This window comes from Notechis scutatus, chromosome 4 (genome assembly GCF_049901735.1).
Source record: "Notechis scutatus isolate UNSWTSFEM ecotype Mainland chromosome 4, rNotScu1.2, whole genome shotgun sequence".
Classification (NCBI taxonomy): Eukaryota; Metazoa; Chordata; class Lepidosauria; order Squamata; family Elapidae; genus Notechis; species Notechis scutatus.
In genome coordinates, this window is record NC_142012.1 from 136109663 (window position 1) to 136124894 (window position 15232).

General features: G+C 34.7%; 1 protein-coding gene across 3 annotated transcripts in view; it reads left to right on the forward strand.

The window, feature by feature from the left end:
• The window catches only part of ACSL3 (acyl-CoA synthetase long chain family member 3), a 51299-nt gene that overhangs the window by 14572 nt on the left and 21495 nt on the right, over positions 1-15232 (forward strand). For all 3 annotated transcript variants that reach the window (XM_026664180.2, XM_087965026.1, XM_026664171.2), the window contains 5 exons: positions 792-892; positions 2285-2713; positions 5789-5966; positions 11239-11348; positions 12841-12979. In XM_026664180.2, coding sequence (XP_026519965.1) covers positions 2354-2713; positions 5789-5966; positions 11239-11348; positions 12841-12979 — 787 coding nt within the window. In that variant the 5' untranslated portion in view covers positions 792-892; positions 2285-2353. The remainder of the gene's footprint in view (positions 1-791; positions 893-2284; positions 2714-5788; positions 5967-11238; positions 11349-12840; positions 12980-15232) is intronic.

The window sequence follows — 15232 nt, forward strand, 5'->3', positions numbered from 1 at the left end:
CAAATTAAATATACATGGCACCAAGTAAAACTATTACTATGAATGGTATACAGCTAGGAAATGGCACTCTTAACACACTTGGGATCCCAGGCCTGGGTACACAAGCTTATCTTCACAGCTTTGCAAAAGGCAGCAAGATTGGGATTGTTATTTTTTCTATTTCTTAGTTAATAAATACATATTTGAAAGTAATAGAGGTCATGCCTGCTGTTTAATACTGTATGCAAATAGCAATAAATCAAGGTTGAAAGCATTTGAGAATGCAGGCAGATAATTCAGTATGGTATCATATTCTACTTTATAGCAGAGAATAACCAGAATTCTCTTCCAGAATCCCTCCCCAAACAGGAAGCTGTGCACATTAAAAAGTCTTCTCAGCTGCTTATACTCCAGATCAGTTCTCTCTCCTTGTTAGAATGGTTGCCTCCCTGCCAATGTTTAGGAAGACCAATAAGACACAATTTAAATTAATTGAAATTTAAAAACCTGAGATAGGGAAAAAAGACCCTTTGCCTAGCTCTCCAAAGACAACATAGTAAGTGCTTAACATGGCTTTTTGAAAATGGCAATCTGTTACTTGGAGGCTTGGTATGTATGAGAGAGTATGCTACTAATAAGAAAACCCATTCCCAAATAACTACAATTTTTACAATGGTCTTAAGACTATTTCTTAACCTACTTTTATGTTATCAGTTATTTATGAAGAGCGAGCATTCACTTTTCATCAGTTGAATGTATTTCTATATATTCATTGTCAATTACTAATGTGCTATTTTTTCACTCTCTTGCAGATATCACAGTAAACATTAATGCAAGTTCTAATGAAATTAACCAAGGTTTAAAGGATACATGATATAACAATATGGCTTAATAAGCATGGTGAATAAGTAAGGTGTGGTGTTTTTTGTGATTAATATAATTTCTCAAAAATGAAAAGTTTTCCTGGCTTAAGACAAGAAATTGTTTGCGGATCTATGGTCCTGAGAAGGCATATTTATTTTATTCATATATTTTTTAACTGTCCTTAATTTTATGGTCGCCATCTAAAAATGTGTATGTGTGCATATAACATCCTAACACACTTTAAGACACTTATAATTGCCTTACAACATACATTATGACATTTATAATGATGTAGCATAGTAATTTCTCTAAATTAAAGATCACTGTCATGTTTGAAAATATACTGAATCTGTTACAAATTTGAGCATTTATTTTGACTTTTTAAAAAAGAAGCCATGGAATTCTGTGTAGCTTATATTATGGACTGATAATTAGGTGTAATAAGAAGATGAACAATTTAATCAGAATAGACTCGGGCAGTAATTTGTTCAGGATTCAGGTGAACTTAACAATTTAATTTGTACATTATGCTAAACTAAGGTTTGCTAACTATTGGATGAATAACATTAAGTGATTTCACACAATATGTTAGGACACTGTCTTTATTTGTTTTGTCTTACTATTTTGCATGAGCCCAGCCTTTGACTCATTCAATAAAACAGTGATGATTGATTGAACAATATATTAATTAAGCCACTGAAATACTTTTTGTATTCCAATCTGCCGAATCTGAAATAAAGTTCTTGAGTTTCTCGTAACATTAATGGAGAAAAAATAAGAAACTTAAGAAAATGCCAAGAGTGGTAAGAAAAAAAACCCATTCAATGGAAAATACAGTTGCTTTGTATCTGAGGATTAGAAACTTTTTTCTTTATTTACATTAAGAAAATCTATATAAATTTAATTGATGAAGAAAAATTATACACTCTATCTATACAATGCATAAAGTCTACGTATTGTTATCTTCATTAGATGACTGTAAAAATAATAGCAATACAGGTTGATTTCAAAAATAATAAACCAGATCATAATGTAAGATCATTTAGTATTTCCTTCCAAACAAAATTGGTCTTATTTGGAGTCTATGTGCTCATCATAGTTCGTTAGTTAATGGCTTCTAGTAACAAGTGGGAAGGAATATAAATATGATGGAAGCAGGTAAAGATACTGCATAATCCCAATTATCCAATTCATTCATGAATTGTAAACTAGTTTACAACTAGTACCAAACTCCTGAGGTTTAGTAAATATCTTCAATTATCATATCTAATAACTCTTGAGATATTGAGTATCAGACATGTTGACTTAAGTAAGTAAATATGGAATAAAATACAACAGCTTTCCCTTATCCTCCTTTTAATTGCACTTCATAAAAATATATTTGTTTTATTAAATCCTTAGGGCTATTATTATGTGACACTATACTTTGTTCCTATTGCAGGTCTTTATTGGTTTTTATGTGATACATAGGACTTGTCAGGTTCTTCTGAATAACTTACAGTCTTCAAAGATGGATACAATGAAGTTAAAGCATGATATTAATCCTCTTCTTCTTCATATTATAAACTTCGCAGTTTTGGTATACACATTTTTAACTTTTCTTCCGTGGTATTTATTTTCTGGATCAAAATATATCATAACCAAATCAAATCAAATTAAAGCAAAACCAGTGAAGAGCACACCTGGAAGTGCATATAGATCTGTTAATAGTTTGCATTGCTTAGCATCTGTATTTTATCCTGGATGCGATACCCTTGATAAAGCTTTCAGATATGCTCGAAGTAAATTTAAGGACAAGGATCTCCTGGGGACAAGGGAAATATTACAAGAAGAAGATGAAATCCAGCCATCTGGAAAAGTGTTTAAAAAGGTACATAGTGTTTATTTTTTATGGGAAAGAGGGAAATATTTGTAGTTTTATTCTCTAGACCTGGGAGCTCATTATCTTGCAGTTCAACTACATCTATGGGCCTGTTGAAACTCTAAAACAACTATAGAAGGTTAGTGAGGCAGGATTTACCTTTGCCAAATCAACACTGATTTTCCTTCAAGAGAGTTAATTTCTCTGTGTTTAGTTATTCTTTTTTCTTTGTTTAACTTTCTACCAATTTCTGAAACAGATTTTAAGTTGAGCAATGTGCAACTCCCTGAATTTCCAGTGAATTCCTTTTTAAAAACATGTCACATTTCTTACCTCCAGTTTGTTGGCACTAAGACCAATTTGAGAAAGAAATATATATTTTGCTAACAAATCAACAATTTCACTTTTGTATTCTTGAAGAATTCTTGGTGTGATTTGGATTGGATGTGTTGTTACCTTTTGTGTGGACTCTCAAGATTGAAAATGGGATAGACGAATTTCTTCTAAGGTGCTCTGTACAGAGAATAGCACAGGTGCATGTGTCTTAGTCCACAGAGCTATCCCCTCACAAGTGATTGCTGCTGAATATGTTTTTATAATGCCCCTGCGGAACTGGGGGGAACAGTGTATTCATCCCAATGAAATTTTAGTTTTAAACTGAGAGGGAACTAGAATGTGGATCATGCATATTTGAGAACAATCCATCAACCTAGGATTAGGCCTAGACTGGCTTGGAGAGCTCTATGACAGATAGGCTGCCTAAGATGACTCTTGACATTTTCAAACTCAAATGGATAGAGTCTCTCAAAAGAGAAACTTAAAGATTGGAGTTTGCTATTAGCTCTAATTAACCAGTCTGATTTAATATGGAGTCTGAAAACTAGTGGAGCCAGACCCATAAGGAAAAAAGAGTAAACAGAATTTAATGAAAGAGGCTCTGGCCCTCGTAAAACCAGGACCTGTGCTTAATTGTGAGGTATCTTTTTGATGCAATTTGAAGCTGCAATGATAACTCTTATAATCTTGGATTGGGCAGCAGCTTCTAAGGTATTAAAATGTGCAAATGTGGACACCATAAATAAACTGAGATATAATCTTAACAAGAAAGATTTCATAAGCTATGGAAATAGGATGAGTCTCCCTTTGAATGGAAGTATCTTTAAGTCAGCCATATAAACAAGGGCACATTTTATTTTTTTTGTATAATTATTTATTATACTGCCTTTATTTTTTACAAAACAAGGTGGAAAACATGCTTAATACTCTTTCCTGTTATTTTCCCCACAAAACCACCCCCATGAGGTGGGCTGGGCTGAGACAGAATGACTGGTGCAAAGTCACCAAGCCAGGTTTCATGCCTACAGTATTAAGCCTACTGAGCAAGCACAAGTTAGTTAAACAATTTATGTTTTATAGTTAGTTACAAGTAAATTATAAAATAAATTGGTTATAACACCACTTGTAACTAACTATAAAACATAAGTTTAATAACTAATTTTGCTTGCTTTATATTTAACATGTTTTAACATAAATAAATGTAAAATAAATTTTAAAATTAAAATAAATATGAGAATAGATGAAAAATTAAGAAGTTAACAATACATGAGAAAGTCTATGAAGGAATAAAAACATATTTTTCTGCTATAAGGAGGATAATAAAGTAGGCTTCAGATGTGCCTCATTAGGAAGACTGCACCATATAATCATACTGTATGTTTATATATTATGTCCAGTTTATGATTCAATAGTGTTAAAATTGTGTTAAGGAATTTTAAAACAATGTGTTTCTGATCTGGATTAAAAACAAAGCTATCTGAATAAAATTGGACTTTGTGCCAGTACATTGATCTGACCGTAAATCTTACTGCAAATAAGTTTATTGTTTGTAAATGAATAATACTACTTAAATGATACTTAATGCAATTATTATTAATCTAAATGATATAGCAAGTAACACACACTAGAGGGCACAGTTTATCTCTTTATCCTTTTTAAGAGCTTAAGAGTATATGGATTGCTGTTTTATATATGTATATATATGTACTTGCATGTATCAGACCAACATACTAAAAACTGCATTTAAAAGCTGATTGGCTCTGTTATGCTTAGCTGCCTCTCTCTCAGTTGGTGTTCTGATACTAAAAAAGGAAGAATAAATTTAAAAGGTAGATAATAAGGGCTCTGCCTGGATATAAAGCAGCAATGCAATTATCTTATGCAATAGCTCCAATAGCCTTAGTTTCTTTATCTGGAAAAATAGATGATGCCAAAATGAGAAGTGGTTTAAAAATTTGTAATCAGTTTTTACATTTGAAATAACCTGTTTAAATCTTCAATATTGAACAATCCTTTTAATTTTGTATCTAAATTACTTTTATTAATAATGCATGCTTTTTTATTTCTTTGAAACGGCAACATTGAAATGGAGAGAGGGTCATACAGTTTCTAGATTAGAAGAATCTGAACAGATAGCAAAAGTAGAGATTTTCTGTATCTCTTATCTACTGCAGTTAGGTATAATATATCTTCTGAAAAAACTGCACAGAGAACTATGACTGGCTACGTGATAGGTTTAAAATGTATACAAGTTGTATTATGTAAGTCAAATAGAATTTACGCATCATATAGCTATAGTATCCTGGATTGTGTCAGTGAAGAATGTGCTACACTTTTAGCAATGGGCTATGGCATTGTTATTAAATATTTGCTGTTCTTAAGCAAACCATATAGATAATATATATCATTTTCATATTTCATAATTGGAAGGCAAACACTAAAAAGGTAAATAAGGATATCTCCAATTAATCTCGTTCTTAGATAGATAGATAGATAGATAGATAGATAGATAGATAGATAGATAGATTATATGAACAGTTTTAATTATGTAAGTTGTTTTCTCGTGCATTTTCAACAGAGGAAAATTTTACTCCCTAGATTGAAATTTTGATAAAGAAGAAAAAAAACGGGGATGACTGAAAGGCAAGAAGAAGAGCATAGGGTATAGGATATATAATTGCAGAACATATTTGTATGTGTCTTTGTGTGTGTAGTTTCTACATTTAAAATGTTTATAATTTTTGTCAGGTTGTACTTGGAGAATATAACTGGCTGTCATATGATGATGTTTTTAAAAAAGCTAAAGCATTTGGTGATGGGTTAATAATGCTGGGCCAACAACCAAAGGCCAACATTGCCATCTTCTGTGAAACCAGAGCAGAATGGATGATTGTAGCACAAGCTTGCTTCATGAACAATTTCCAACGTAAGTATGTGTACATTATCAGTCTTTGGTGTTTTTCTTCTATGCCTCTGTGTGTATGCTTGTTTAATTTAATTATCCAGGCATTCAAATAGAATCTACAATTTGGAGAAATACCCATCTGGCATTTCTGGTAGCTATAGTTCTAACCTACCTAGAATACCATAAAAGCATAGGTCTGTCATCTGTAACATTGCTGGCAAGTAATCATATCATTATTATTTAGGAAGATAAGCTTTTAGGAAAATACAGGAAATCTAGATAGCCTTTTTGCAATTTCTTTTCTGAATTCTGATATATTTTTTTAGCAAAAAAGAAAAATGAAGAGCTTTTTGTTTTTTAATCTAGTGTTTTTCCAGAATCTGGCACAATATAAAGAAAGCAGAAAAAAACATAATAATGAGGGGGAAATGAGATTGGTTGAATGATAATCATTGAAATGTCCCAGTTCCATTTTTACAGAAGTTTCAATTACCTAATTAACAGATAGACAAGCTTGGAGCAGTACTGCCTTATATGGCATCAGGAATTCTGGAAAGTAGAGTAAGCCTTTAAAGTAGTCTTTGAGTTCAAAATTGGTAATCTTTATGAAGAAACAGATATAGCTTACCCCTTACTCCCATACATACTTTCGGGAATGCCATTCTCTTTTTTCAGGGTCCTACACGGTTTAAGACTGCTCTCTTCTGCCCATTTCTGTGGTAATAATATTTACGAAATCCCGATGACTTTGGAATAAGGATTCAATATAATAATTTCACTGTGAGAATAGTTTGGTATAATGGTGAAAGATACCGAACTACATGTTGGGAGATCTTCCTAAAGCCCGGGAGCTGGCTGAGTGATTTTGGGCTAGTTTTTCTCTCAGCCAAAAGAATTGCCAAGACAATTGTGTAGATTTGTCTGTTAGTTACCTGGAGTCAAGACTGAGTCAAAGACACACACTTATAATTTGCCTGTAGCAAATTATCAGCTCTGGATATGGTATTTTTAATTCATTTATGAAGGTTCTTATAATTTAGAAGCTTGTAGTTCCAGCAGTGGTTTAATTAGGTAAACTGGCTTAATATGCAAGTGTTTGAATAGTAAAAAAAAATTGGACTTTTTACATGTTGAATTAAAGAGGAATAAGGTAGTTTGATTGTAATGTGGCTTAGTACAGAATAACATCCTCATCCACAGTAATATTTTTGTGGTAGAACTCCATTTAAATAGGTCAGTTGTGAAGTATGGACAGAAAATAATAGTAAACTTGTAATCTCAAACAGAAGATAAAAAGACTTGTTTACTCTGACCTGTTCCACACAGAATGAATAACCGTGGGATGATACAGTATAAAATCCGATATGTGCTCCCATATTCCTTTTCTTATAAGTGAATACAAGGTAAACCAGACAAGAAATACAACTAGATGAACTAATTCCACTTTATTGTAAGGCTACATTAACAGAATCTTGTAAGTCTGAAAGTATAAACTTGCCACCTCCACCTATAACTGCTTGATCTGTCAGTTAGGTCCTTCCTAAGTTTCTTTCTCTGATCGTTAAATTGTTTCCTAGGCAGCATCTCTTTGATCCAAGGCCATCCACACATTCCATTACAAGTTAGGAATTGAAACATATAATTATTCCATTTATTTGGAAATTAATATTATGTTTGAACTAGCCAAGTATAGTATATTTGTTCAGGGACATTGCAGACCCTACAGTGAATTACATTGGAAGTTACTGTATTGTATCAGTATCAGCTATAAAGAAAATCCTCAAGAGAGTTACAGTAATAAGAAAATGACAGCTGAAAGAAATAAAAGTATTTCACTAATAATATATATTTCTTAAAAGGGAAATTTGGCAAGTTTCTTTGTCTTCAGTAAATTCTATTTACAGTGTGATAATGTAACAAACAGTGAAACATCTGGTATAGAAATGTTTGCAATTATGATTCGAATAAGATAATGAGAGATAGTATTTAACTGGACATTTGAATTTCCTGAGACGTGCTTCAGCTCACAGCATGATGCAGCATTTGGTTATCCCAAATTAATGAACTTGGCTGACTTACTTGCTGGCAGATGGAAGCATTGCCGTACACTTTTCACGTAGACATCTTTTTAAAGTCAGAGTTGACCAGTGAAATACAATGAATTAAAATTTATTTAAGTTTGCACAATAAATATACTTGCTATTACATTGTTTGTTAGTTGCTAATTTTTAAAATCCTAACTTATTTTTAGCATAAAATAGCACAAAAATAATATCATATTTTTAAACTTACCTTGATATTTTGAGAGAATTATGGACACATTATGTACACTGAAAAACCTCTGGTCTCAACCCTGTTTGGATCCTGATACTAAATTTTGTTTAAGAATTGTGTTAGTATACAAAAATATTTGTTTTATTTGAAGATAGGAAAATTGTTAAACCTTATAATAAATGGAAATATAGCATCCACACTCTCCATTCATATCCTTTAAAAACATGTACAGTTGTATTGCACTTATGACCATATTTAATGACCATTCAAAGTTAAGACAGTACTGAAAAAAGTGTCTGACAGCTGGCTCTTCCATACTTACAATTATTGCAGCGTTCCCATGGCCATGTACTAGTCATCTGAGCACATGGCAGCTGGTTTGCACTTATGCAGCTGCAGTGTCCTGCAGTGACATGATTGCTATTTGTAACATTCCAAGCTGACTTCCGACAAGTAAAGTCAATGGGGATGCCGACAGAAGGTTGCAACTACCTCCTATCGGCTTCCACACTGACTTAGCAGTCATGTAATATCTTGCTTAATGATCATAGGTGGCTTTCTTTATGACCATGGTAAAAAAGATTTTAAAATCGGGTATAGTCATGTGATGTCCCAGTTAATGATGTTATAACAATGATTTTTTTGGTCCCTATTGTGCTAGAAAGTTGAAGATTACATTTATTTACTCTTATAATTTCAAGATTGATAATCATTCAGTTGTTGATGGCCAACCTAACTGTATATTTCTGCAGCCAACTTTAGAGCAATATTGAGCATAATAAATTTTGCTTTCACAACTGGGAACCTCTCTTCTGATGCTATGCATAGTTTTTCCATGAGTTTTTTTTTTAACTTGAATCACTGCTAGAAAGCAACAAATATTAGCGTAATGGCTTTTACAGGTAGAGTTCCTTGTTACTTTTATTTGTGACACATGTGCATAAAAAATGCACAGTGCTAAGTAGCAACTCAGTAGACCAGACTCTTCAAAAATTTGGATTGCAACTGGTATAGCTTATCTTGCCTCTTGTTCCATAACTTCATTGGGCCATGGACTTGATTTTGTTATCCGCTGATTGTTTTTGGTTCATTCATCACCATTTTTCAGTGTTTATACAGTTACTTAAGAGATTGGGTGGTTTTTTTTTGGCTATAGTTTGCTGAGGAAAGTTATGTTTCATAATAGGGGTCACTGGAATAAGCACAAGCAGCACATGGAAACTAACATTTTTGTACTTTCTCCTACCAAATTAAAGAAATGTGAATTTGTTTTGCAATAATTTGGAATTGTATTCTGTACAGAATATATCTTTTGCCCCAGCTCCTTGTTCCCAAAGTAAATAGTTTTATCATTACCCTACAAGTGACGTTTAAAAACTACTTTTCTTCTAACATTCTGTATACCTGTGTTCTTGGAGAATGAATGAATGATTGTCTGGAGGTGACCTGCATTAGTACTGCTATTGGCAAAGCAGTTGATAGAGGAATAAGAAAGATCAATAAATAATCCACTTCCTGCCACCATGATAGGTGGCAGGCAGGCAGGCAGGCAGGCAGGCAGGCAGGCAGGCAGGCAGACAGACAGACAGACAGACAGAAAGAATTCTTTATTGGCCAAGTGTGATTGGACACACAAGGAATTTGTCTTGGTGCAAATGCTCTCAAGAAAAGATACATTTGTCAAGAATCATAACACTTAATAGTCATAGGGTACAATAGATCACTTTCTGGAAGCAGCCACTGCATTGCATGGCCTTCCTACCAGTGAAAGCCACATGGCTCTGTTCTGGAAGCAAATGCCAATTTGGGAGGGAGGCCAAAGAGCAGAGTGGCCTGCTCTCCTTCCTCTACCCAACATTATCTCTAGAGCTCCAGAATGTAAGTAGGATCCAATCTAGGTCGATCACCAGGACCAGACGTTTAGTCTTCTGAGCTTTTCGACTCATCTTAGAGCCCATCATCAGGGAACTTCTCTTTTCCAGAATGTAAACCTCTGCTCTCAGTGACTGACCCAGATTGGACACTGCAACATTATCCTGGGACACATGTATTTGCCTTCATTCCAGAATATAGTGTTTGCATTAGTGCTGGGTTAGCTGTTTATGCTGCATTGGTGGGCTGGGCTTGCTGGGGCTATGTGCTGGGCTGCAGCAGCTGTTTGCATGCCCTCCCTCCCTCCCTCCCCCAGCAGCATCCGCTTCAGTCTGGGATGGCCTTTTGGTGGCTTCCTACCTACTTCCTCATTGACCGCTTGTTGGAAACAGGCAGGAAGTCTCAAGGAGGTCCTCACTTAACAACTCCTCACTTTCACTGAACAATGACAGTAGGGACTTCTGGGATTACCAACACCACCCAATGCAGTCATGTGACATCACACTTTATCATCACATTGCTTAGTGACAGAAGTTTGGATTCCAATTACCATTATAATCTGAGGATTAAGTGTAGATACTCTGATTACAGTATTTAAAGAAAGACAATTACAGTGAGAAAACGAGTAGCTTGTGAAACCAAATTACAGGTAGTCCTCAGCTTAATCATTTGTTTAATGACCATTCCAAGTTATAATATCACTGAAAAACTGATTTGTGACCACGTGCAAGCATTGCAGCATCTGCATGGTCACATGATCAAAATTTGGACTCTTGGCAACTAGCATATATTTATGATGGTTGCAGTGTCCTGGGGTCATGGGATCACTTTTGGCAATCTTCTGACAAGCAAAGTTAATGGGGAAACCAGAATTGCTTAACAGCCTTGTTACTAAGTGTAGCTGCAGTGATTCATTTAGCAACTGTGGCAAGAAAGATCATAATATGGGGCAGAATTCACTTAACTGTCTTCCTTAGCAATGGAAATTTTGGACTCAATTCCTGAATTTCTAACATTTTTGCAGTTGAAAATATTGAATTTAAATCACTGTTACACTGAGTTCATTTTTACACTATGTCATACATGTTTGATATATTCTGAATATTTGCAATAGGAAATGTATTGTTTCTTTCTCCGTTTTCACTAGTTGTCACACTTTATGCTACTCTGGGAGGTCCTGCAATAGTGCATGGATTAAATGAAACTGAAGTGACAACCCTTATTACAAGCAAGGAATTGATGGAAACAAAATTGAAGGTAAATATAGCCTTCAAGTATATAAACTTCTTTTATCTCTTTAATATTGTGGAGAAAAAATGTTACATCTGGTTTAATTAGGTGTGGGGTCAGAGTGTTTGTGGAGTCCCCATTGTTTTGTGTTTTTTGTTGTTATATTGCTTTGTACTCCAGGTTATGTTTTGCTACTAAATGTTTTGAATTTTTTAAATTTTGTGTAAAACATCCAGTCTTTTGGAATGGGAAGCCATAAAAATTAAATAAAAAATAATATAACATCTTCCTTCTTTTCTGCTTTCCAGAGATTTTGTTTTCTTATAAAATCACACAAATACAAAAACATGGATGGCTCGTATGCAGGAAAAGATGATTAATAATTTCTGTGGTTCCTAAGTTAATGCTTAAATAAATCTGATATTTAGATGTGTTTATGTATGCTAAAGAATAATGTAGTTATTTTGTTTTAATTTAGCATGATATGGAAACCCAACAACATCCTGTAAACTATATCTTATGGCTTAACAATTTATATGAATCCAGTTTATTGTGTTTTTTTAAAAAATATGTATCATAGAGCAAACAAGGGCCTACTGCAATGTGATCATCATCTTTTGCATTTCTAGATGAGTATATTCATCTCTTTAAACAGGGTTATTTCTTCTGCTTGGTACAGTGCAGCTTACATGAATGACACAGCATACTGTACCTATATATTATTCCTGATAGCCGTTTCATATTAACTAGAGCTGCGCAGCATTTTTGAATTGAAGGCAGAAAGTGCTCTGCTATTGTTAGTGCCTTTCTGCAACTCTGAAATCTAATTCTGTTTTTCCAGGGTTGTGCTGCAATTATAGAAGGCAGCTGTATGGTCCCTGGAAAAGATTCAGCTACTTTAAGGAGTGGCAAAGTGGTTATACATAAACAACTTTGTGTAGTCCAAAGCATCTTTTTGCCTTTGCGTCATAAGTGCCACATCGACCTGATGTTCATAATATATATAACTTACATGCAAAGGAAGAGTACAGGCAACTTTGAGCAGCTATCTTATAAATGCTATGTTATGCCCATTAATCATTCCTATAGTATAAGCAACTTAAAATGGAAAGGAGGGAAAGGCTGGTAAATTTTAAAAACGACAAAATGGGTTATTATCTGTTTGTACCCAGTGGAACAAAGCATGGAAAAATCATGTCATATCTGAGAATTTTCCCATAAAAGGACTGCTAACATCTTTTTTTAATATTAGCTTCATGGGCCAAAAATTTGATACCCAGCATGTATCTTTGAATAATCTGCTATATATCAAAACAGATAATATGCTGCCAAATGTTTTACAGATGTCTATCAAAGAAGGTATCAGCAGTATGTAGAATGCACTGAAGTAGATGTGAAATAAATATATATTTTAATGTCTGTTACTTGATTTTAAGCTGATTATAGTTTAATTTAGCAGAATTTTAAAAATCTATGTGCTGTGAAGATTCTAAGCACTATATATGTTTCTTCTCTATAGTATATTGTTTCTCAGCTTCCTCTACTACGTCACATTATTACTGTGGATGGCAAGCCAACATCCTGGTCTGATTTTCCAAAAGGTGTTATTGTTCAAACTATGTCATCTGTTCAAGCTATTGGAGAAAAAACAGAAAATAGTATGTACTGTTCAATCAATTGATTTTTTTTGTTATGGTGATGAAATAGAAAAGGCAAACACAGATTGAACAAAAAATCTTTGGCGTATTTCCAAATAAAGCTATCTGAATCCTGGTAAACTTGTTGCTGCTGAATGCTGTCAATATTGAACTAGTAGGACTTATGTTCTGACTAAAATGGAAAACAGCTATGTGTGTTCCTTGGGAGAGGGATGAACAAAGAGAGGATAATAATTAAAATGAATATGTTTTCGGCTAAAGCTTCATTTGCAGAGTGTATCCAAATAATCATTAGATTAGATTAGATTAGAATTAGATTAGAATACTTTATTGGCCAAGTGTGATTGGAGACACAAGGAATTTGTCTTGGTGTAAATACTCTCAGTATACATAAAGAAAAGGTTCATTAAGAATCAAGAATCATAACGTACAACACTTAATGATAGTCATAGGGTGCAGTCAACAGTCAAATCATACTAGGAAACAGTCAAGTGGGAGGGGATGGGTGAGAAGGAGTGGTGAGAAGATTAACAGTAATAGTAGTGTACACTTTGTAAATAGTTGAACAGTGTTGAGGGAATTATTTGTTTAGCAGAGTAATGGCTTTCGGGGAAAAAACTGTTCTTGTGTCTAGTTCTGGTGTGCAGTGCTCTATAGCGTCGTTTTGAGGGAAGGAGTTGAAACAGTTTATGTCCGGGATGTGAGGGGTCTGTAAATATTTTCACAGCCCTCTTTTTGACTCGTGCAGTATACAGGTCCTCAATTGAAGGCAGGTGGGTAGTAATTGTTTTTTCTGCAGTCCTAATTATCCTCTGTGTCTGTCCTGTTGGGTTGCAGAACCAAACCAGACAGTTATAGAGGTGCAGATGATAGACTCAGTAATTCCTCTGTAGAACTGTATCACCAGCTCCTTGGGCAGTTTGAGCTTTCTGAGTTGGCGCAGAAAGAACATTCTTTGTTGTGCTTTTTTGATGATGTTTTTGATGTTAGGTGTCCATTTTAGGTCATGTGATATAGTAGAACCTAGAAATTTGAAGGTCTACTCTTGATACTGTGTTGTCTAGTATTGTAAGAGGTGGTAGTATAGGAGAGTTTCTTCTAAAGTCTACCACCATTTCTACAGTTTTGAGTGTGTTCAGTTCTAGATTGTTCCAGTTACACCACGAGGCAAGTTGTATAACCTGCTATCTGTATGCAGATTCATCATTGTCTCGAATGAGACCAATCACTGTTGTGTCATCAGCAAACTTCAGTGTTTTAACAGATGGATCGTTTGAGATGCAGTCATTGGTATATAGGGAGAAGAGAAGTGGAGAAAGCACACAGCCTTGAGGGGCCCCTGTGCTGATTGTACAGGTATTGGATGTGATTCCCCCTAGCTTCACCTGCTGCTTCCTGTCTGTTAGGAAGCTTATGATCCACTTATAAGTGTGTCTAGTATTGGTACAGCTGGTTGGTTTAATTTACTTAGAAGAGTGTCTGGAATGATGGTATTGAATGCTGAACTGAAGTCTACAAAGAGGACCCTTGCATAGGTATTTGGAGATTCAAAGTGTTGTAGGATGTAATGTAGAGCCATGTTAACAACATCATCTGTCGATCTATTTGCTCGGTATGCAAATTGCATGGGATCTAACAGCGGATCCGTGATGGTTTTCAGGTGGGACAGCACAAGCCTTTCAAATATTTTCTATAACTACAGATGTTAGAGCAACTGGTCTGTAGTCATTCAGTTCCTTGATGGAGGGCTTCTTTGGCACTGGGATGATGGTAGAACGTTTGAAGCAGGAAGGAACATAGCACATCTCTAGTGATCTATTGAAGATTCGGGTGAAGATGGGGGCCAATTGGTCAGCACAGACTTTTAAGCAAGAAGGAGTTATCTTGTCTGGCCCTGTTGCTTTTCCTGGCTTCTGTCTGTGTAATAGATCTTGCACTTCTTTTTCTGTGATCACCAGAGGTTGTGAGCCCAATGGATTGGGGCCAGTTGTAGGAGACTTGGCTGTTTTATATTTTGTTTTATACTATGTTTTATATTTTTTTTAAATGTTATATCATGCCAATCCTTTAAAATGTTATATCATGCCAATCCTTTGAATTCAGTTCCTTGAACAGGGAGTGGCAGGAATTCAGCTTCAGCAATAGGAATGTTGACATCAGATTTCTTGAGGGCTCCTTTCAGAAATAGGTCCATAGATGCCTACCAGTCAAGATATATGATAAGTTTGGTCTGAAGGAAAACAATGCCCTAAC